The sequence below is a fragment of the Nomascus leucogenys genome, chromosome 1a (assembly GCF_006542625.1).
Source record: "Nomascus leucogenys isolate Asia chromosome 1a, Asia_NLE_v1, whole genome shotgun sequence".
In the NCBI taxonomy this organism is placed as follows: Eukaryota; Metazoa; Chordata; class Mammalia; order Primates; family Hylobatidae; genus Nomascus; species Nomascus leucogenys.
Genome location: NC_044381.1, coordinates 83,638,439 through 83,664,559, shown reverse-complemented (window position 1 = coordinate 83,664,559; position 26,121 = coordinate 83,638,439). Strand labels below are relative to the sequence as shown.

Here is a 26,121-nt window from a genome sequence, read left to right as displayed (position 1 = left end):
CTTCTGGCTATAATCGCATATGGTGGTAGGGGAAAGAGGCCTGTCTCAGGCCTCTTTTATTAGGGACACTAATCCAATTCATGAGGTCTCTGCCCTCATGACTAAATCACCTCCCAAAGGCTTCATCCTTCAAACGCCCTCACATTGGGGATTAAGCTTCAACATATGAATTCTGGGCAGATATATACATTCAGACCACAGCAACCATATTTATGTGGGTCTATTTCTGGGCTCTCTATTCTTTTTCCTTGCTCTATTTGTCTATTTTGCCAATACTACACTGCCCCTATCACCATAGCTTTATAATAAATCTTGAAGCTGTATAGTGTCAAGTCCTCCAACTTTTTTCTTATTCTTCAATACTGTATTGGCTACTCTGGTGGACCGACAGATTTTAACTTAACAGAGTATTATGAAAATGTCCTTAATACGGCTTTGAATTCCGCATTGTTACTTATTATGATGGTTAATTTTTGGTGCCACCTTGACTGGTCGAAGGATTATATAGAGTACTGATAAAGCATTATTTCTGTGTATGCTTGTGAGAATGTTTCCAGAGGAGATTCACAAGTGAGTCCATAGGCTGAGTAAGCAAGATCTGCCCTCAATGTGGGCAGACCTACCGAATTAGCAGGGGACCCAAATAGAGCAAATAGGCTATTTCCTCTCTCTTCTGGAGCTGGGATATAAATTTCTCTTGTCCTAAGACATCAGAATTCCAGCTTACAGATGGCCAGCCAGGAAAGTCCTCAGCCTCCATAACTGCATGAGTCAATTCTCCGAATAAATCCCATATGTATATATGTATGTATGTATGTATGTATGTATGTATGTATCTATCTATCTATCAATCAATCTATCAATCAATCATTGGTTCTGTTTCTTGGAGAACTCTGACTACTGCACTTACCTTTAAGAAACTATCTATCATTATTGTCCAGTTTCAGTAAAATAGCAAAACAAATAAAATCCATATTCATTAGAAAAAGTTATTAAAATATTCCTTCCAAGTTACATAATTGTTCCAAGCAAAAGTTTCCTCACAAATTTCAACAAAAACATATTACAACAGATTAAATGTAGAAACAGTTATTTGAAAATTTAGCTATCTTTTATTAAGCCAGAGATTATAGAGATTTACAAAATGTAACAAAATTGTTAATATTTTGACTATTTTGGGAGTTTTGAAATATACAGCTATTTTTCATTATATTACTTATTTTAATATGTAATGGGCTTAGTTATCTTTTATATGAATTAAACAATTTTATTCTCTAACATAGTAAATATCAATAGATGTAACCCATATAAACAATAGTTCAATGGCATGCTTATAATTTTTTAAAGTGTAATGAAGCTATGAAATCATAAGGTTAGAGAATTACTACCTAGTACGAATAAACATAAAAAATATAACACTATAATTCAAACAAGTGCTCTATATAAGCTTCAATTCAGGGTTACTTCCTTGGTAATATTTTAATTCCAAATATTATAAAGATTTCTTTGATATTTCATAACAACAATACAAGCCATTCAATTCAAGCAATCTAATACAATGTCTTTATCCTTTTAGTGCTCACAGAGACCAAAATGTCATATAGTTTATATGCACCAATGGTCACATAAAAATGGTAATTAGAAATAGCAAATATTATAGAAGACTGTTCAATAACAAAAAAAGGTAGACATCTGTGTTCCCCACTTGCTTTCTGTGTTCTCTCTCCAGGATGTATACAGGAGACAGGATAATTTAGAACTTATTAGAGAGATGTAGGTTGGAGTCCCAGGCCTACTACTAGAGAATCTACAGATAGTGTATCCGCAGATATTTAACTTCTCTGAATTTCAAATTACTCAGCATGTCTAATAGAATTATGAAACATCATATTAAAAACTAGGCATAAAGCACCTGTTTAGTTCCTAGCAGGTAGTTGATAAATGTTAGTACCTCATCATACTCCTCACTCCTTCCATGTAAACTTATACCTAATGACCAGGGCACATGACAATGAAATGTGTCAGAAAATAGTAAATAAAAGTTGCATGTTTTACAGTCAGGAGGTAAATAACAGAAAGCACCCAGGACTACAAGAAGGTTAGCAGGTAAAGAAAAGATATATTCAAACCTCTTTATTTGGGAGTTAACTATATATATTAGTAATCCTTAACCTATTTGCATCTGCAAAACCCACAGAAAATCAAAGGAAAACTAAGGACTTTCGCTCCAGAAAAACAAACATTTGCTCACAAATATATTTTGCATAGAATTTCAGGAGTTTTATGGACAAATCCGAATTTGATTTTACTGTCAAACACAGAAAAAGAAAAACACTATCTAGCTTTTATTATCTTTTTTGGATTAGAGGTTGCTAACCAAAGTACTGGATAGTTTTTGCTATTGTTTGTTTAGTTTTGTTTTCTGCAGACCCTATATCTTAATTTTGGCTTCCATTCTATGTCAATCAGACAAAGTTCTGAAAATCTCTCAGTGTACACTATCTTGAACAGAATACTGATAAATTATTTAGCTCGCTTTGTAGTCTATCCTCTATATCTGATTGTCAGCAACGTTTTCTGTAAATGACTCGATAGTAAACATTTTCAGTTTAGTGGGCCAAATGGTCCTTGTTACAACTTATCATCTCTGCTATTATAATTCAAAAGCAGCCATGAATAGTAGGTAAACATTATGCATGGCTGTGTTCCCCAACAAAATTATTTGTAGACATTGAAATATAATTTTCATGTATTATAAAATATTCATTAAAATTTTTTTTAAATTACTTAAAAATGTTCATGGGCCAGGTGCGGTAGCTCACACCTGTATTCCCAGCACTTTGGGAGGCCAAGGCGGGTGGATCATGAGGTCAGGAGATCGAGACCATCCTGGCCATCACGGTGAAACCTTGTCTGTACTAAAAATACAAAAATTAGCTGGGTGTGGTGGGGAGTGCCTGTAATCCCAGCTACTCGGGAGGCTGAGGCAGGAGAATCGCTTGAACCCAGGAGGCGGTGGTTGCAGTGAGCCGAGATTGCGCCACTGCACTTCAGCCTGGTGACAGAGCGAGACTCCATCTAAAAAAAAAAAAAAAAAAAATTGTAGAGACAGTGTCTCACTATGTTGCCTAGCCTGGTCTCAAACTACTAGGCTCAACTGATCCTCCCACCTCAGTCTCCCAAAATGCCGGGATTATAGGTGTGAGCCACTGTACCCAGCCTATATTTAATTTTAAATGAGGTTTAGGCCTTCAACACTAAATAAAAATCTTTGGGTTTTCACTGAAATATGTAAGTGAGTCAGCATATAGGAGTTCGGGTAATACAGACCAAGGTTTACTGCTTTGCCACTCATTACAGTCAAATATCACTGAACCACAGGGATACATTCTGAGAAATGCATCCTCAGGTTATTTCATCCTTATGTGACCTTAATAGAGTGTACTTACACAAACCGAGGGAGTAAGACCGTGTCTCAAACAAACATAAAAACAAAAAACAACTAAAAAGAAACAAAGAAGGTCATTACATAATGATAAAGAGATTAATTCGGTAAGGGAGATAACAACTGTAAATATAATATGCACCCAACATTGGAGCACCCAGATATATGAAGCAAATATTGTTAGATTTAAAGGAAGGAATAAATTCTGATACAATCATAGATGGGGACTTCAACACTCTACTCTCAGCATGTGACAGAGGTCATCTAGACAGACAATCTAAAAACAACATTGAATTTAAACTGTTCTTCAGACCAAATGAACCTAACAAACCTTTACAGAAAATATCACCCAAATGCAGCAGAATACACATACTTTTCATCAGCACATGGAATATTCTCCAGAACAGACCACATATTAGGTCACAAAACAAGGCTCAACAAATCTAAAAGAACTGAAGTCATACTAGGTATCTTTTCTGGCCAAAATGAAATAAAACTAGAAATCAACAAAAGGAACTGCTGAAACTCTGCGAATATAGGGAAGTTGAAGAACATGCTCCACAATGAACATGGGTCAATAAAAAAATTAAGAAAAAAATTCAAATGTCTTGAAACAAATGAAAAGAGAAACACAACATACCAAAAAATATGAGATACATCACAAACTGTAGTAAGAGAGAAGTTTATAGCAATAAACATCAACATTAAGTAGAAAAATTTCAAATAGCCTAACAAGCTAACTTAGGGAACAAGAAAACAAAGAACAAACTGTAAAAATTAGTAGAAAAACTAAATAATATCAGAGCTGAAATAAGTAAAATTGAGAAAAAATACAACATATCAAAAAATACGTCAAAAAGTTGGTTTTATGAAAAGATCAATAAAATTGCCAAACTACTAGCTAGACCAATGAAGACAAAAAAAGACCCAAATAAACCAAGATAAAAAGAGAAAAGACCCAAATAAATAAGATCAGAAAGGAAAAATGAGACAAAAAACTGATACCACAAAAATAAAAATCATTAAAGACTATTATGAACAACTATACGCCAACAAATTAGAAAACCTAGCAGAAATGGTCCTGGACACAAACAATCTACCACAACTGAGCCAAGAAGAAATGAAAAACCCCAACAAACCAATTGAAAATTAACGTGACTAAATTTGTAATTTTAAAAAAGCCTGGGAGCCTATGGCTTCACTGCTGAATTCTATCAAACATTTAAAGCAGAATTAAAATCAGTATTTCTAAAACTCTTCCAGAAAATTGAGAAGGAGGCAATTCTTCAAAACTCATTCTAAGAGGCCAGCATTACCCTGATACCAAAACTAGACCAAGGACTCAAACACAAAAACTACAGACCAACATGCCTGATGAACACAGAAGCAAAAATTATCAACAACATACTGGCAAACAGACTCCAGCAGCATATTAAAAAGACAATTCACCATCATCAAGTAGGATTTATCCCAGGCATAAATGGATGAGATAAATGGGATGGTTTAGCATATGCAAATCAATAAATATGACACATCACATCAATAGAATGAAGGACAAAAACAATATAATCATTTCAATAAACACAGAAAAAGCATGTAATAAAATTCAACATCCCTTCCTGATAAAAACTCTCACCAAGTTAGATATAGAAGGCATGTACTTCAACACAACAAAAGCCATATATAGCAAACTCACAGCCAACATCATACTGACTTGGGAAAAGTTAAAAGCTTTTCTTCTAAGATCCAGAACAAAAAAAAAGATGCTCACTTTCACCACGTTCTTTTTCTTTTTTTAAAAAAATTATACTTTTAAGTTCTAGGGTACATGTGCACAACGTGCAGGTGTGTTACACAGGTATACATGTGCCATGTTGGTTTGCTGCACCCATCAACTCGTCATTTACATTAAGTATTTCTTCTAATGCTATCCCTCCCCTAGCCCCCCACCTCCCAACAGGGCCCGGTATGTGATGTTCCACTCCCTGTGTCCATGTGTTCTCATTGTTAAACTCCCACTTATGAGTGAGAACATGTGGTGTTTGGTTTTCTGTCTTGTGATATTTTGCTGATAATGATGGTTTCCAGCTTCATCCATGTCCCTTGCAAAGGACTTTCACAACTTTCATTCAACACAGTACTGGAAGTCCTAGTCATAACAATTAGGCAAGAGAAAGAATTAAAGGGCATCCAAACTGGAAAGAACTATCCAAATTTGTTACTGTTCATCTCCCATGTTGTAGACGACATATAGGAAACAGTAAAGACTCCCCTCAAAAACTCTTAGAACTGATAAACAAGTTCCGTACTTTTACAGGACAGAAAATCAATGTAAAAAATAAGTACCATTTCTAAACATCAGCAATAAACTAGTGGGAAAAGAAACTGAAACAGCAACCATTTTACGGCAGCTACATACAAAAATAAAATTCAGTTGGACCCTTGAACAATACAGACTTGAACTGCATGGGTCTACTTACATGCATGCAGACTTTTTTCAATAAATGTTACACTGAGTGTGCCTGCCTCTCCTACCTCCCTTACGACTCTTCTGCCTCTGCCACTCCTGAGACAGCAAAACCAATTCCTTTTCCTCTTCCTCCTCCTCCACCTCCTCATCAGCCTATTCAATGTGAAAATGAAAAGCATAAAGACTTATATGTTGATCTACTTTGACTTAGTGAATAGTAAATATTTTTTCTTTTTCTTAATTTTGTTATTAATAATACTTTCTTTAGCTTACTTTATTTCAAGAATATAGTATGTAATACGTATGTAAAATATGTGTTAGTCAACTGTTTATGTCATTGTTAAGGATTCCAGTCAACAGTAGCTTATTAGTTAGTAATTAAGTTTTTGGCAAGTCAAAAGATACACCTAAATTTTCAACAGCATGCAGGAGCAATACACCAAATACTCATACTGTTCAAGGATCAACTGTACCTAGAAATAAATTTAACCAAGAGGGTGAAAGATCTCTACACAAAAAAACTAAAAAACTGATGAAAGAAATTGAAGAGGACACAAAGAAATGGAAACACGTCCTATGTTTATGAATTGAAAGAAATAATATTGGCCAGGCACAGTGGCTCATGCCTGTAATCCCAGCACTTTGGGAGGCCGAGGTGGGTGGATCACCTGAGGTCAGGAGTTAGAGACCAGGCTGAACAACAAGGAGAAACCCTGTCACTACTAAAAATACAAAATTAGCCGGGCATGGTGGCACATGCCTGTAATCTCGGCTACTCAAGAGGCTGAGGAAGGAGAACCACTTGAACCCAGGAGGCAGGAGGTTGCGGTGAGCCAAGATTGCGCCATTGCACTCCAGCCTGAGCAACAAGAGTGAAATTCCGTCTCAAAAAAAAAAAAAAAAAAAAAAAAAAAACAAATAAAATAAAGAAAAAGAAGTAATATTGTAAAAATGAACATGCTACCAACAGTGATCTATAGATTCAACGCGATCTCTATCAAAATACCAATGACATTCATCACAAAAATAGAAAAAATAATCCTAAAATTGGTATGAAACCATAAAAGACCCTGAATAGCCAAAGCAATCCTGAGCAAAAAGAACAAAGCTGGGGTGGAGAGTTCTGTAGATGTCTATTAGGTCTGCTTGGTGCAGAGCTGAGTTCAATTCCTGGATACTGTGTTTCTGTTGTGTAAACTACCCAGTCTGTGGTATTTTGTTACGGTAGCCCTGCCAAACTAATGAACCCATAGACTACATAAACACAGGACTGTTAAGGCTATAAAATTTGCATTTCCAATTCAATCAGAGATCTGAATTTTATATATTGATGAGAAACATGGAATACTAGGAAGTTCTGGGTTAAACTACTTCCTTTAAATAATAAATGTTATTTAAAACATCGTAGAAATGCTTTTCTTTTCAATTTACAGTCGCTATGATGGACATACTCCAAAATATCTCAATATTGATTATTTGAACACTGATAATATTTTTCTTTTATTAAAAGAGAATTCTGGGGCCTTAGATATGTATTGTATATATTTTCTGGAAAACAATGAAAATAATTTAGAATATTTGTAAAACAGGGTTGCAAAAAAAAAATCCTTGATACTAATATTTTGTTTGAAAACTGGAAATTTTAAAGCACACGGTCTTTAATTAAAAGGCTCTCTATGCCTTTCCAGATACCTTGTTCAAAGATCGCAGTATCAGTTTTGGAATGAAGAGGTGAGAAAGTAGCTGCTTTATTTCCAAGCAATTTTCTATGAACCTCCATTCCAATGTAAGGAGACAGCTTAAAATTAACTTATCATGGAAATAGGGAAAAGTCTTCCTGAACAAGAGAGAGATGACAGCTGTGAAATTATGCTCTCTTATAAAGAGGTAGTATAAAATTCACAAAACAATAATTTTTTTCTAGAACAGTAAATACCAACTCTAAGCCAAATATTTTAAAAATTATTTTAAAACCAGTATATTCCACAGACCAAAATATATACTCAAAAAACTCAATTCTAGTAAATACACTATTTGTATGCATGAACTGCTGTACTGGGTGGCACCACCTGACCATCCTCTGTTCACTATCAAACATATTCCTCTGCCTTACTTCACTGTAATTCACCTAAATACATTTACCAATAAATATGGTTTATTAAATATACTGAACACTTTTCAGTGTTTATCTGAACTATCTGGGACTAGTAGGTCATTTCCTTATTCCCAAGATTATTTTTGTTTTGTTGAAATTATAAAAATAATATTTTATTGGGGAAATATATAATATATATATTAATAAGATATTTTTTAAAATTCTTGACTGGAAAACATCTAGAAAATAAGAAATATTGTTTAAATATATTGCTGATATTACAAAAAATTAAGAGAAATGTCCAAAGGCAAGAACAAATAAAGCCAAAAGCTAGAAACCAGAGTGGTAGGCAAGCTCTGAAGACTGGGCTTCCCTAAGGGTATTTATCTCATATACCTAAAGCTTTGGAGTTTATGATGTGAAAACAAGGATGAAAAATCGGGCCTTGAGTGGGACTCCATTCCTCTTACAGAAAGCAACAACTTTAATGGGTTTACAAATTTGGTTAAAAGGAGATAGCACTTATTTCTATGTGGTTCTTCTCCTGAGAAGAGCCCAACCTTCTTCATACAAGTTTAGTGCACACATATAGTCTGGAAGCACTCCAAAATGAATGGCATAAGCAAAAGCAAGTCTTCTCTGAACAAATGTTTTCTTAATCCTGAAACCTCACAATTCCAAGAGTGAAATAAAATATATATAACATACAATCAAAAATTACAAACACACAATGAACAAACTGCACAGGCAGGACTCAACAGAAACACTGTAAAAGCTGACTTCTCCAAAAGTGACAATACAAATAAGAAATAAAAACATTCCTTAGGGCTTGACGGTGTGGTTCATGCCTGTAATCCCAGGTGGGGAAGCTAGGCCAGTATCTCTTTTCACATTTTTCTGCCTGCTTATATTTTAGCCGCACTGGCAGCTGATTAGATTGTGCCCACAATCTAATCAGATCGGCCTTTCCCAGCCCACTGGCTCAAATGTTAATGTCCTTTGGCAACACCCTCACAGACACACTCAGAATCAGTACTTTGTATCCTTCAATCCAATCAAGATGACATTCAGTATTAACCATCACAAGTCAATCCCTTGTCAACTTGAACCCATACACATCTCCTGCGATCATACATAATCTTCAAATAAAGACAAGAGTAAGGTCATAATTATGCCTAACATAATACAACTATCCTTCGTACAACTGGAAATGCACCAATCCCTAACCCAAATAATATTACATAAAGTTTACTACTTAAATGCTGATGTGAAGTCAATAAATCTTATGTCACATGATAAAAGGAAAAGGAAAGAAAATGAAGATATTTTCTTAGTACAGGTGTACACATGCACAAACATGTATTTAACAAAAGAAGTAGGAAATACTTGACAATTACAGTCCTCATTTCTATAGCTGATAACATGGTCGTAGCTGGTATTGATGACTACCCTCTTCTACTACCCATTCTGTATTCCCTTTGTTTTCAGCAAGCACCTCAGCAGGTCGTGGGTTTTTTCCTGGTAGAGTGACCCAAACCTTCATTCCTGAAGGGTCTAGGTCATTTGTAGTCCTACCTGGACTGGGCTGTTGTAGCTTCCCACTGACCTTAATCACAGGGCATGGTAATACTAAGAGATGCCATAATGGATCTCCTGTATTCCATGCATACTCTTCCTTACCTCCATTGTGGAGTAGTAGACTGATTTCATCTTGATAGGCTGAGTCAATCACCCCACCCAACACTGTAACTCCCTTCTTAGCCTGTTGACTTAAAGGCAGGAGGAGCCCAAAGCGTCCAGGTGGCAATCTTAATTTCCAGTTTAATAGAATAGGTGTTGTGTCTCCTGATGGCAGTGTTCCTCCCTCTGGAACTAAGACCTCCAGGCCAGCAGAACGTAATGTCACGGGAACAGGAAGCAAAAATTTTTCTAGTGGATCACTAGGGGTGATGGTGAGTTATGCCACTTTCATTTCCACCCCTTGATTCCTGGACCCGTGAATCCTGGCTATAAGAGAAACAGTATCATATACTAGACACTGATTCAGAGGATACATAGCTTTCTGGAGAACTTTGCCCCAGCCCTGCAGAGTACTGTCGCCTAGTTGGCATTGTAACGGTTATTTCAAAACACCATTCTACTGTTCTATCAATCCAGCTGGTTCAGGATGATGGGGAACATGGTAAGAGCAGTGAATTGCATATGCATGAGCCCATTGCTGCACTTCTTTAGCTGTAAAGTGAGTGCCTTGGTCAGAAGCAAGGCTGTGTGGAATACCGTGATGGTGGATAAGGCATTCCATGAGACCACAGATGGTAGTTTTGGCAGAAGCATTGTGTGCAGGATAGGCAAACCCATATCTGGAGTAAGTGTCTATTCCATTGAGGACAAACCTCTGCCCTTTCCGTGATGGAGGGTGTCCAATATAATAAACATACCACCAGGTAGCTGGCTGATCACCCCGAGGAATGGTGCCATATCAAGGGCTCAGTGTTGGTCTCTGCTGCTGGCAAATTGGGCACTCAGCAGTGGCCATAGCCAGGTCAGCCTTGATGAGTGGAAGTCCATGTTGCTGAGCTCACGCGTGGCCTCCATCCCTGTCACCATGGCCACTTTGTTCATGGGCCCATTGGGCAATGACAGGGGGCTGGGGAAAAAGGCTGAGTAGTGTCCACAGAACAGGTCATCCTATCCACTTGATCATTAAATTCCTCCTCTGCTGAGGTCCCCCACTGGTGAGCACTCACATGGGATACAAATATCTTCACAGTTTTTGACTAGAGAGGTCCATCCACATACCTCTTTCCCAAATTTTTTTTCACCAGTTTTCCAATCATGCTTCTTCTAAGTAGCTGACCATCCAGCCAAACCACTGGCTACAGCCCATGAATCAGTATGTAATCGCACATCTGGCCATTTCTCCTTCCATGCGAAGTGCACAACCAGGTGCACTGCTCAAAGTTCTGCCCACTGGGAAAATTTCCCTTCACCGCTCTCCATCAGGGATGTCCTAGAAAGGGGCTGTAGTGCTGCAGTTGTCCACTTTCGGGTGGTACCTGCATATTGTGCAGAACCATCTGTGAATCAGTCCCTAGTCTTCTCTTCCTCTGTCAACTGAACATAGGGAACTCCCCACGAGGCCACTGGTGCAGGCTGGGGGAGAGAAGGCAGGGTGGCAGGAGTGGAGACTATGGGCATTTGAGCCACTTCCTCATGTAATTTACTTGTGCCTTCAGGACCTGCTCGAGCCCGATCACATATATACCACTTCTATTTGATGATGGAATGCAGCTGTCCATGATACACTTTATGGCCAGATGGGTCAGAAAGCAACCAGTTCATGATAGGCAGTTCAGGCTGCATGGCGACTTGATGACCCATAGTCAAACATTCAGTTTCCACCAAAGCCCAGTAACAGGCCAAGCGCTATCTCTCAAAAGGAGAGTAGTTATCTGCAGAAGATGGCAGGGCCTTGCTCCAAAATCCTAGAGGCCTCCACTGTGAGTCACCTATGGAGGCCTGCCAAAGGCTCCAAAAAGCAACTTTCTGCCACAGACACTTCAAGCACCATTGGATCTGCTGGATCATATGGCTCAACCGGCAGATCAACTTGCACAGCCTTGTCCCATTCTGGACCCCACTCAAAACCGGGAGCCTTTCAGGTCACTCAATAAATGGGCCAGAGTAACACATCCAAATGAGGAATGTGTTGCCTCCAAAATCCAAGTAGGCCAACTAGGCGTTGTGCCTCTTTCTTGGTTATAGGAGGGGCCAAGTGCAGCAACTTAACCTTCTCCTTAGAAGGAATATCTCAACAGGCCCTACACCACTGGACCCCTAGAAATTTTAGTGAGGTAGAAGGTCTCTGAATTTTAGTCAGATTTATTTCCCATCCTCTGGCATGGAAATGTCTCACCAGTAAGTTGTGTGTTTGCTACTTCTGGCTCATTGGATCCAATCGGCATAATGTCATCAATGTAATGGACCAGTGTGATATTTCACAGAAGTGAGAAGCTATTAAGGTCTCTCTGAATAAGATTATCACACAAAGCCAGAGAGTTGAAATACCCCTGAGGTAGGACAGTAAAGGTATACTGCTGGCCTTGCCAGCTGAAGGCAAATTGCTTCTGGTGGGTCTTATAGACAGGAATGGAGAAAAAGCATTTGTCAAGTCAATGGCTCTATACCAGGTAGCAGGAGATGTGTTAATTTGCTCAAGCAATGAAACCACATCTGGTACAGCAGCTGCAATTGGAGTAACTACTTAGTTAAGCTTACGATAATCCACTGTCATTCTCCAAGATCCATCTGTCTTCTGCACAGGCTAAATGGGAGAACTGAATGGGGATGTGATGGGAATCACCACCCCTGCATCTTTCAAATCCTTAATGGTGGCACTAATCTCTGCAATCCCTCCAGGGATGCAATATTGTTTTTGATGTACTATTTTTCTAGGCAGAGGTAGCTCTAATGGCTTCCATTTGGCCTTTCCCACCATAGTAGCCCTCACCCTACCAGTCAGGGAGCCAATGTGGGGGTTCTGCCAGCTGCTAAGTATGTCTATGTCAATTATGCATTCTGGCAATGGGGAAATGACCACAGGATGAGTCTGGTGACCTACTGGACCCACTGTAAGTCAGATCTGAGCTAAAACTCCAGTAATTACCTGACCTTCCTAAGCCCCTACTTTAACCGGAGAATCACAATGACGTTTTGGTTCCCCTGGAATCAATGTCAGCTCAGAGCCAGTGTCCAGTAGTCACTGAAATGTCTAATCATTTCCCTTTTCCCAATGCACAGTTACCCTAGTAAAAGGCCAGAGGTCTACTTGAAGGATGGGGGAAAGATTCACTGCATAAATCGTTGGTAATGTAGTGGAGTCCTTACTCAAGGGGATCCAGCCTTCCCTTCATTCAGCAGGTTCTGGGTCTGTAAACTAGCTCAAGTCTGGAAATTGATTGAGGGGCCATGACTCTCTGTTTTATAATTCAAATTAATCTTTTGTCCATTAGATCTAGAAGTTTTCTGCTTGTATAAATTAAGTAGGAATGCAGTAGGCTTCCTCTCAATTTCACTTCTAGGAACACCATGATTAATTAGCCAATGCCAGAGCTCTACAGGAGTTAGACTATTCTGATTGCATTTTGCCTCTGTTGTCCATTACAGTAGCTATGCCCACTTTGCCTTTGATGATTGAGTGCCACCATTTTGCCCCTGCCACCTTGGGATCCAATTATCCCCAATGTATTTAAATTTTGTAGTTGAGTGACTGCGGTTCCCACTGTTAGATCTGACATACAGAAGAGAGCAATTATAGGGCTCTTGAAAGATGCAGGTGCTGCCCTCACAAATCTATTTCACAAGGCACTGGTCAAGTGGTGTATCTTCCAGACCCTCCCAGCTGGTATGAGTAGGTCTAAAGTGACTAATCAACTCTACCATCCCAATCTGTCGAAGCCTGTGGATCCCTCCCTCTACATCAAATCAAGGAAGATCAGGTGTTTCCAGCTCACTCACAGTGGGCCATCTTTTAATCCATATTTCAGCTAACCAAGCAAATAAACTATCAGAACCTTTTTTAACTCCCCGAGCTGCAACATTAAAAGCAGAGTCCCTACTTACTGGGCCCAAATTGATAAATTCAGCCTGATCCAACTCTATGTTCCTTCCATCATTATCCCACACCCTTAATATCCATTCCCTGCCTGTTTTCCAGATTTCTCTTTATACAGATTAGAAAACTCAAGCAGTTCTTTTCGAGTGTAGTGCACCTCCTCATGGGTCACACTCTCAACTTCACCTCTAGGGGCCTGCCAGGGCTTTACTCTAGTTATAGGTCTGGAAGCAAACCGGGATGTTGTGGGTGTCTCCTGAGGAGAATCAAACATTATCTTGCCTGGAAACTGCCTCAGGGGAGGCCATCAGGGTTGCCTCAGGCAGCTCAGGGTTTATCTCCTCAGACAAAGCTAGAAAGGCTTATGGCAGCATGGGTCGAGAAGGGGATGTTGCCACTACTGGGGATGGGGAAGCTGTTTCTTCTGGCAAAAAAAGGTTTATCAGAGTTTACAAACTCAGTGTCCCCAGCTTCATTAGGGTCTTCCCACACATCATCCCCATTCCAAGTTGCAGGGTCCCATTCTTTTCCAATCAATGCCCTTAACAGCAGACAACTGGTGAGGCTGTGCACATACCTTCTGGTGCACATCAGCCACTCTCATGATAAGAGCTTGTGTCTGTTTTTCTGCAACTTCAGCTCTTTCTCTACAGGAGATAATATTCTCACTCAGGGCAATCTTAGCAGATTTGAGGCTCAGTATCTGCTTCTGAAGCCAGGAAACAGAATCCCTGACTTCATCATTTTCTTTCATCACTTTGTCCACTGAATTTAGGAGCAACCAACCAGCTTCATTATGTTCCTTGGTTCTCTACATACGGTCAAAGGTATTATGTATAGAGTCGCTAAACTCCATGCCTCTCATGAGCGATGAATCAGGAGTGACAAATGCCTTTATTTTGCATAACTCTCTAAACAGTTCATGTGAAATGCATTTATTTTGCATAACTCTCAAACAGTTCATGGCAAGGACTATCAGTGTTCTCCATACTATTAGAAGTAGAATCCTTAGCATTTTTTGGATCTAATTATATTAAGCAGCCAACTGCAGAAACCCCAAAACCAATGAAAGAACTCCATCCTTAATATTCTGTTCCTCTAGAAGCACTCCTGGTACCAAAATCTGTATTAGTCAGGGTTCTCTAGAGGGACAGAACTAATGGAATTGAGATGTATATATAAAAACATAGATATAGATATATCTCATTTATATAGATATATATATCTCATATATATATCTATATAAATGAGTTCATTAAGTACTAACTCACACGATCACAAGGTCCTACAATAGGCCATCTGCAGGATGAAGAGAAAGGAGAACCAGACCGAGTTCCAAAACTGAAGAACTTGGAGTCTGATGTTTGAGGGCAGGAAGCATCCAGCAAAGGAGAAAGATGTAGGCTGAGAGGCTAAGCCAATCTCTCTTTTCACATTTTTCTGCCTGCTTATATTCTAGCTACGTTGGCAGCTGATTAGATTGTGCTCACCGAGATTAAGGGTGGGTCAGCCTTTCCCAGCCCACTGACTCAAATGTTAATCTCCTTTGGCAATACCCTCACAGACACACCCAGGATCAATACTTTGTATCCTTCAATCCAACCAAGTTGACACTGGGTATTAACCATCACATGCTTCCTTCCTTTTATTGCTGTCTTTCAAACCTGAGCCTTACTTACATGGGTACATCCTATTGAAAATCTGAATTAAATAACAGAGGAAGAGTTGAATGGGAAGTTTGGAAGGTAACTACAGCTTCCACTTAGGGAGGGCAGGGTTCACATTTTCTATAAGTATATAGCTTACATACATATTTGTAGCAAATATGTAGTTTAATTCACACTTCAGCTTCAAGAATGAAACTGAAAATTAACAAAAGTATTTTACCTTTAAAACACTTTCAGGTTATAATTCTAAATATGAATTACTTCTTATAACAAGGCTAAACAAGCTTGAAAGGTTTTGGTATAATTTATCCAAACAAAATTTAAATAGCATGACAGAATAGTTCAGAAAAAAGTGTCAGGGGTTTTTGTTTCTTTTGCAAAGTATATTCAAAGTTGCTGGTATTTCTCTGAAAATACCCATCTAACTTAGTCATACACAAATAATTATGTTTTGAGGCCCCTATACTTATGATGTTTTTCTTTATTAATTGCAAATAGTAGAATGCAGCTAGATCCCCATTTATCAAAGACTTTATATGTGACTGAAATTGTTCTGTAATACTCACATATTCATGAAATCCTGCTTCTTTTGCAAAACTTACAATTCCACTTTGCAAGTGCTTTGCAGTGTATTATGAGGTGGAGTAAACATTTGAAAATCAGCAACAACAATTAAATAAATTGATGCCACAGGCAGTAAATTAACTGGAGAGAAATGTTTTGGAAATCATTTTATAAACTGTCAGTGTAGCAGTAAAGCTTGTTAGGATGACTTGCTCATCTACACAACCTTGTTACTTCAGAAATCTGAGTAAGAAAAACTCATATCGTGATCCTTGCTTTATTTTAAATGCCCAGTGTAACATTTGGTAAATAGTAGATATTCAATAACTATCCTTTGACACAACCAATGGATGAATCATTTAATACTGATTCAGATTCTCTTATAAAAATTCATTAAGACTATTTCCCAAGAATTCACTTCAATTAAATTCCATACAATAGGGAATAGAAAGATGAAGAGTTGTTCTCAAAGAATTTGCTAAGGACTGAAAAACATACAAAGGTAAATTAATATAAAGAAAAGCATAAAAATCATTAAAATTACAAGGCTTAAAGACTGAGAGAAGGAATAAAGAAGGGAAGATCTTCTGGTAGGAAATACAGGTTAGGTAGAACAAGAAGGTAGAGGAAAATGATGGAGATGGGTAGAATCTCACCTAGAAAGAAAGCTTTTGATTGGGAGAAAAAGGTCTAGAAGGAGAGGAAGGCATGAAAAAAAGATAGCAAGGCAATAATATCTCAAATATCTCTTTGAAATTAAGGTATGGCTTGTTCGGAGCTGTTGGAAGGATGGATAATCTGGAAGATATACAATGCTTTCTCCTTGTCCTGTTGAACATTTTCATTAATGACTTAGAGGAAGCAATTGCTGACTTGCTGACTGCACTAGCACATTTAGCTAATACAGTATATGGCAGAAGCAGAATCCCAAAAGATAGTTAGGGTCCAGCCTGATGGGGCTAATTCCAACAAAATAACATTAAAAAACAAAACAAAACAAAAGCAAGATTCTGCCTATAGGTTCTAAAACAAACAGCATAGACAACGATGGCAAAGATTTGTATTAACTATCAGCAACTATGTGAAAGAACTGGGAGGTTTTAGGATGAAGTCAAAATTCCTGAAAGAGGGAGAGAAAAAGAGAAAGAGAGAGGGAGAGAAAAAGAGCCGAAGAGAGGAAGAGGAAGGGAGGGTGATGAAGAGGGAGTGAGGGAGAGGAAGAGTGAGAGAGAGGGAGAGGGAAGAAGGGTGAGGGAAAAGGAGAGGGATAGACTGACTTCAGGAATGTGGCATGAGAAGCTCCACAAATTCTTTCTCTAACCATAAGTGGTGCAACTTACTTATAAAAAGAAAAAACAGCCATTTAAATTCATTGAAAATTATACTAAGCAAAAACAACAATTGGAGAAGCATCTATTGAAGAAAACCTAAATCTCCACAAGAACAATGACAGTTTGTGACACTTGAGCCAAGATCAACTCCTCCAAATTGCCTTCTGCCCCAAACTCAGAGCGATGGAAGCTCTATTCCTGGTGGATACAGCTAAGAATATGGGGCTTTCTTGTCCCCCATATATCCCAGTCTAGGGCTATAGTATAGCCCTGGGAGGGACAGGCCACCATCATCTCTATTTCCCTCAGCTCCCTAGAGAAGCACAAGAACAGACGAGGTGTGAGCTCCCTTCTGTCATTCATACTCCATTCACAGAAAAAAGTCTCTACCCAATGTGGAACAGACCCAAATATCAGGTCCCTATTCCCCTCATCCCTGCTAAATCAAAGGGTGCAGGTTCAAAGTGAGGAGAGGTAAGCTGAGAACTCAAGCAACTACCACTTTTTCCCAGTGCCCTGTTCATAAAGCAAGGATGTTACTTCAAAAAACAAAAACAAAAAAGTGAGCAACTGTACTTGCTACCAGCTCTAAAGCAGACATTTTGATCAGAGAGAGGGACAAGCCATGAGAAAAAAAGAACTCAATAGTTCTCCCTAAGAAGACTGACTTGATTTGGAAGAGGGCATGTGGGAGTTGAAGCCTAACACTGTTGTATGAAACAGTGAAGACTCTAATAGTACACAATTAAGAGGGGGCTAGTAGCTCCAGAATAGTAACATACTGAACCTTAGGTGACCTAGAAATTTGACAGAAATGATCGGGAAAAAGATAGTTAAGAATAGACCTCCTAAGTCAAAAGAAGACTCATAAATCAATAACAAAAACAATTTCTGCAAATTTAATCATCTCAGACTGTGAACCAACTGACATCCCTTGGCATTGCTGAGAATAACAGAGCAATCAGGCAACAACCAATAACTAGTGAGTGCAATCCCAATAAAGGATGACCAAGTATATGTTTAGCAGATTAGGGAAAGAGACAATCAAAGTAAGCTTGATAAAACTGCTGTTATCCCAGGGTGACTGTGCATATACCCTCTAAGGAACAACAGAGGCTACATACACATTTCTGGGGAAACAGATTCACTGAAATAGCATAGCCAAGTCACTAAAGAAATATAAAAAAACAGTAACTACTACCACTGCAGGGCAGGGGAGAGAATCTTTACCCAAAATTGTTAAAATTGTAACAACTATTATAGTCCCAGTTTCAACAAAAAATTTTGAGACATGCAAAGAAACAGGAAAGTGGGAGAACCATAAATAAGAAAAAGAGCAAGCAACAGAAATTGCCTATAAAAGGTCCAATAAGTCATATGTGGCAGACAGATTTCAAATATTTATAAATATGTCCACAGAATTGGAACCATACTTAAAGATGTTAAGAAAAGTATGATAATTTCTCATGAAATAGAGAATAACAATAAAAATATAAATTATAATACAGAAACCAAATAAAAATTTTGGTGACAGAAAACATAAAACTGAAACAAAAAAATAACTAGAAGAATGCAACAGTAAGTTGAATTGGCATAAGAAAGAATAAGTGAATTTGAAGATAGAATGATGGACATTATATAAACCACAGAATAAAGGGAAAGAGAATGGAAAAAAATGGACAGAGCTTCAGAGAAATGTGGGATACCATTAAGTGCACCAACATATGAATTATAGGAACATCAGAAAGAAAGGGTGAAAGGAGCAGTAAAAAGTACCAAAAAACAAGCTAAAACGTTCTAAAATTTGATTTAAAAAATTGGCCTACATATCCAAAAAGCTCAACCAACTCCAGTTAAATAAACATAAAGAGACCCACACATAGACACATCATAGTAAAAATGCTGAAAGACAAAAACAATGAAAAAATCTCAAAAGCAAGAAAAGAAAAATAACTTATCACATACAATAAAACTAAGAAGATTAACATCTGACTCTTCATAAACAATGGAGGCTAGAAGGCAGTAGGTGGAATGACATAGTCAAAATGCAGAAAGAAAAAAAAGCCTGTCAAACAAGAATCTTATATCCAGTAAAACAATATTTCAAATATGAAAGCAAAGATATTCACAGACACATAAAAACTGGCTGATTTTGTTGCTAGCAGATACACCTTACAAGATATACTAAAGTTTTCAAGGCTGAGAGGAAGTGACATTAGACAGTAATTCAAATTCAAATACATACACACATACAATGAAAAACAAAGATTATTATTTGAATAATTATTAAAGATAGTATAATTGCATCTTTCTACTTCTCTCTTTTCTCAACTGATTTAAAAAGAAAATGTACTCATGTGGGGCGGCGGGGGGTGTGGGTGTGTGTATAACATTGTTGGGCCTATAACACATAAAAGTGAAATGTATTTGAAAACAGCATAAGAATGGGAAGGAGAAAGCTCTATTGGATTAGGAGATGACACTAGATGGTAACTAAAATCCATAGAAATAAATGAAGAAACCAAAATGTACATATACACCAAAATATATAAAGTATTACTTATTGTATTAACCTTCTTATTTGTCATTTACTAATAAGAATGTGTGTATATATTGTATATTTATATATAATACATATTTACATACAGTATGTATAAATAAGCATATACATATGCATATACTGATGTATACACATACTTTTTTCTTTTAGCTTCTTGAAAATAAATACAATCATATAACCTAGTAATTATAACAATGTATGTATTGTTGGATTTGCATCAAACACAGAAGTAATATGTATAATAATCATTGCACAAAAAGAGGCAAGGGATAGCACTAAATAGGAATTGTATTGCTATATCTCACCGAAATTAAAATAAATTTGAAGTAGATTCTGTTAACTAAGTTATTACTATAACCCCTAGAGCAATCAATGAGAAAACACTCAAAAATATAAAGAAAAAATGTCAAAGGAATTAAAATGTTACACTACTGGGAAAACCGGATATCAGCATGTAGAAGAATGATTTGGATCCTTTCCTTACAACTTACACAAAAAATAACTCAAAATGGGTAAAAAAAACCCAAACATAACACCCCGGGGACTGCTGTGGGGTGGGGGGAGGGCGGAGGGACAGCATTAGGAGACATACCTAATGCTAAATGACGAGTTAATGGGTGCAGCAAAACAACATGGCACATGGATACATATGTAACAAACCTGCACATTGTGCACATGTACCCTAAAACCTAAAGTATAATTAAAAAAAAAAAAAAGAGTTTAGGTATAAAAAAAAAAAAGAATCAATAATCTTCAAGTTCAAGATATTCTTGTGTTTATTCCTCACAAAATTCTCAATGACTTATTAGTGACTCCCATGGGAGGGTAGATTACATGTGATCTGGGACATGGATTTCCTATTAGGACATATTTAATTGTATGCATTATATGTATCATTAAAGAAGGCACCTGGCAGTATTCAATTTTCTTTACTCTGCTTCGCAGGCTTAACTAGTTTTAATTATTATTTTTTTAATAAACAGTGATCTTATTGGGAAGGTACATTCATAGATAGTATGCATATTTACCAGTAAATATGAAAGTGTAAAAAAAAATTTATGAAATAGAAAGTGACATTATTGTAGAGTATATGTATTAAACAGATATGCTAATAAAGACTGGGACTGACTGATGAGAAAAAAACTGAAATCTATAAAACTCTCCAAAATTCTTGTGCCATATGTAAAACATCAGAATTATATCTAACATATTCAAATGTATATTGTTATTACAAATAACTACTTTATATTTCTAATTATAATTACAAATAATTACTATAAATAATATATTCAAAAAACTTCAAATTGTTGTAAACAAATTCAATCTCTCTTTCCGAAGCAAATCAACTACTAATCATCTTTCTTGGCTAGTAGCTACTGCCACATTGGCAAGATATCATCAGCCATCAGCATTCCTCCTTGAAAATCAATCATTAATCATGACATCATTCCTTCTAAAATCTATTCTATTTCTGAACTGTTTCAATACGTGTAAAACGATTAGAAAAGAAAAAATTGTTGTACCTTAAATAAGTTTTCACATAAAACTCTTTTGAGAAAAGGAACACTAATAATAAAGTTTTAATTTATACTTAATACTGAAAGCAAAATACTCACAAAGAAGGATCTTGTACGAGATCTTTGAGATTTATCCCACTGCGGTCTTCTGCAAGATTCCTGAAGCAACTATCACTCACTAAATAGGAATGGGGAAAAGAAAAAAAAATTAATTTTTGTTTACATTTCATTTAAGCTATTGCTGACCAAAAGACATTTTGAAATGAAAAATAGCTTTTTTTTTTCATTTTTCCCCAAACATTAATATTGATTTATTTATAGGCCTGGTGAATTTAGCAACAAATATTAATATTCTAAACAAGCCAACATTTCAATAACAATCCACTACTTTAGGCACACCAACTCTATATAAATACATTACATAAAATAATAAACATATCGGTCTAAAGTTTGTTCTTACTGTTACAAGATTAATTTACTAGTACACAGTAGCAAGTCACTGCCCCCACAACAACTATGAAAAAAAGAGACAAACTACAAAAGCATATTTTTAAAAATATTGGCGAGCAATGGAAATAGAAAAGAGAAACTAAATTTGCAGGATGATTAATATCTCTTAAGTCAGCTAATCCTGCTGATTATTTTAATTTCTGGAAGGATTTGCCATTTAGACACAGACTAGCTAAGAAAGAAGGGCACTACTAAGGAAAAGAAAAACCAGCACAGCTCTTGATAATTTGTAAGCTGGCATGAAAAACTGGAATCTGATGAAGCCCAAAATTACAGACAGTTTTCTCACTGAAAAATTTGCTGAGTGCCAGAATTACCTAAGAGGATTTGGGGCAGCAGTTGGGAGAACAGGCCACGGGGCAAATAATAACCCCTGTAATGTTGTGGTGATTAGAAGTCAAAGTCACACTAGAACAGATGGAGCCTACCACTGTGAGGATAAAATTTTAGTAGGTCTTCCCACAAGATATTTGCTCTCAACCAAAAGCATCCCCTTAGTGGGTGGGGAGCAGGAGGAAATGAGTAAAGGGAGCTGGACCAGAAAGATAGAATAAAATCTCCAACAATTTTACAGTATATAAATACAAAGTCACCAGACAGAAGAGTCTGCAACACAACAGTTATTGTCATTAGGACATTTAAAATCAAAGGCATTCTAAGTGTATCGAAAGCTGCCACCCAGACTTGATGCAGTAAGATTCATAATTGAGTTGAGGTGATTAGCACGTGATCTTATCTTTCTAATACAGAATTGAAGAAAAATAATATTTAGTTCAATTTCTGCTACGCTATTATAAACAATATTTAGTATATGATAAAAATTACAAGGTATGGAAAGGGGCACAAAATGTGACTAACAATCAAGGGAAAAGAGAATAAATATAAACAGACCCACAGATGATATAGTGTTAGAAGACAAGGACTTTAAAAAAGATCTTCAAAGTAGACGAAAAAAGAAAAACTTCAACAAAGAATGAAAATCTATTTTAAAAATTAAATAGTGATTTTATATCTGGAAAACATACTATCTGCAATTAAGCAGTTGGTGGGTGGGTTTTATAATTGACTGAATACAGCAAAGCACAGATTAGTGAATTTGAATATAGGTCAGCAGGAAATATCCACACTGAAGCAGAGCAAGAAAAATATGAAATGAACAGAGCATAAGAGATATGTGGGAATTAAACACTTTAATGCAAATATAATTCCAGTTAGAATAAAGCAAACAGAAAGTGAGGAGAAAGAATACTTTCAGAAAAAGTTAAAAATTGCTGAGACTAGCCCAAAACTGATACAATATATTAATGTTCTGACTTAAGAAGTATGGCAAACACCACACTGGCAAAAGTGAAAAAAACCACAACCAACACTCAAAATGCTGAAAATCAAAGATAACAAGAACACTTTAACAACAGTCAGAGGGAGAAAAAAGACACACCACTTTCAAAAGAAAAACAAGAAAACCTAAAGCTGAGTTTTTAATAGAAACTATCAAATCCAGAAGACAATGTGACAACATGTTTACAATACTTGAGATAAATTGTGAATCCAAAAGTTTGTACCTTGATAAAATATCCATCTAAAAATGAAGGCACCCATGTGTGCCACCTGTGAACTCAAAGACTGGCTCAACCAGGGCCTTCTACAGCTACAGTCAGTGCGTAAACAGGGAGACTGAGGGCCTGAGGGCTGGCCCACCCAGTGCGTATCACAAATGATGACCTCATGAACTCCAGTGGTAAGGCCACCATGTGCCTCCAATCACCACCCAGGAGCCCAAGAACCAGCCCACTGCTAACACTGCCAGTGCCTGTGTGCAACACTTAGGAGCCAAAGAACAAGTCCACCAAATATCCCTGTCCCCAGAAAAGTCTTGTCGCTGACTCCATGAACAACCTCACCTGAATCCCCTTGGGAAACTGCAGACACTGCTAACATTATTCACAGCCAAAGTAATCATACAGAGACTACACTAATGCAACCACCTGAACCAAAGCCAAAACACTCTACCCAAATGACACTACAGATACGTCTACAGAAAAAAGTTTACCTAAAAAAGCTAATCCAGAAAACTGAAGGAAGAAATTGCTAACCATATACACAGTTATCAATGTAGGGATGCAAGACACATGAAAAAGGAAATATGACACTGCCATAGAAACACAATAATTCTCCAATAACAGAGCCCCAAAAGAAAATCTATGAAATACCTTAAAAATTTTAAATAATAATCTTTTAAAACTTAGTAGATACAAAAGAACACAGATAGAAAATATACATAAACAGAAAAAAAACAACTGGTGATCTAAATGAGAAATTAAATAGAATGTCATAAACAACAACTAAACAGAAATCCTGGAACTCAAGAATTCAATGATTAAAATTAAAAAAATACAATTGAAAGCTTCAACAATCAACTAGATCAAGCAGAAGATAATTTTAGTACTTGAAGACAGGTTTTTAAAAATAACCCAGACAAAAGGAAAAAAAAATTTAAAAAAAGAATGAATAAACCTACATGACATGGGAAACCATCAAGTAAATAAATATTCACATTTTGTGAATTATAGAAGGAAATGAGTGTAGAAAAGGCATAGGAAACTTACTTGGTAAAATAATAGTTGACAACTTCCCAAATCTTGAGAGATAGACATGAAGATCCAGAAAGGTCAAATGTCCCCAAAATACTCAACCCAAAAATGTCATCTCTGAGACACATATCTCTCAAACTGCCAAGAGTCAAAGACAAAGAAATAATTCTAAAAACAGCGAAAGGCATCAAGTTACATATAAGGGAATCCCCTTCAGACTAACAGCAAATTTCTCAGCAGAACCATTATAAGCCAAGAGAGAAAAAAAATGGTTTAAGCAAAGTACTAAAACAAAAAATCTCCTACTGATTAATAATTCTATACCCAACAAAGTTATCCTTCAAGAATGTGTGTCCAAATGGATCTAAAGATGGCTTGCAGAACATATTTGGTCCAACTGCAGCTGTTGCACCAAATATGGTCTGTAAACCATTTTAGATCCATTTTTTGACATCAGCACATAGAACATTCTACAAGACAGACCATATGTTAGGCCACAAGACTGGCCTCAAGAAATTTTCAAAGATCAGTATTATATCAAGTGTCTTCTCAAACCATAATGGAGTAAAACTAGAAATTAGTAACAAGAGGAACTTTTGAAATTCTACAAATACATGAAAATCAAACAATTAATAAGATTAATCAAGAAAAAAAAAGACCCTGAGAAACTTATGGTTCAATGAAGAAATTTAAAAAGACACCAAAAAATGTCTTGAAACAAATTAATATAGAAACAGCATACCAAAAACTTAGTATACTGAGAAATAGTACTAAAAGGGAAGTTTACAGCAATAAACACTTAAACCATTTGAACAATTTCACTTAATCAATCTGACAAAGCACCTCGAGAAACCAGAAAAGGAAGAACAAGCCAAATCTAAAATAAGAAGAAGGAAACATCAGAGCAGAAGTAAATAGAGACAAAAACCCACAAAGGATCAACAAGAAACACTGGTTTTGTGAAAAGATAAACTATATTTACAAACCAGTAGCTAGACTAATCAAGAAAAAAGGAAGACTCAAGTAAAATCAGAAATAAAAAATGAGACATTACAACTGATACAACAGAAATACAAAGGACCACTAGAAATTATTATGAACAACTGCACACTAAGAAATTAGAGAACTTATATTAAATGGATACATTCCTAGACACACATAACCTCATAAATTAAATCAGGAAGAAATAGAAAACCTGAGCAGATCAATAATGAGTAATGAGAGTAAATCGGCAATAAAAAAGTCTCCCAACAAAAAGCCCAGGACCAAAAAGCTTTAAAAGAAGAACACCTATTTTGCTGAAACTCTTCCAAAAAACTAAAGAGGTGAAAATTCTTCCTAATTCATTCTATGAGGTCAGTAGTACCCAGATACCAAAACTAAACAAGGATGCAACAACAATCACAAAGAAAACTAGAGGTCAATATCCATGATTAGCATAGATGCAAAAATCCTGAACAAGATACTAGGAATCTGAATCCAATGGCACATCAAAAAAAAAAAAATACACTATGATTGAGTGGAATTTATCCCAGGTATGCAAGGATGGTTCAGCATATGAAAATCAATAGACGTGCTACATCACAACAACAGAATGATAGACGAAAAGCAAATCATATGATCATCTCAAATCCAAAGAAAGCATCTGATAAAACTCAACTCCCTTCATAATAAACACTCTAAAAAAATTAAGTACAGAAAGATTATACCTAAACACAATAAAGGCCAAATATGAAAAACACCCAGCCAATATCACA

The 26,121-nt window shown here is 36.7% G+C and overlaps 1 protein-coding gene across 15 annotated transcripts in view; it reads right to left on the bottom strand.

Moving 5' to 3' along the window:
- GPHN (gephyrin) overlaps window positions 1–26,121 on the bottom strand; it is a 700,118-nt gene that overhangs the window by 500,561 nt on the left and 173,436 nt on the right. For all 15 annotated transcript variants that reach the window (XM_003263586.4, XM_004087163.3, XM_030812325.1 and 12 more), the window contains exon 2: window positions 21,363–21,441. In XM_003263586.4, the coding sequence (XP_003263634.1) occupies window positions 21,363–21,441 (79 nt within the window). The remainder of the gene's footprint in view (window positions 1–21,362; window positions 21,442–26,121) is intronic.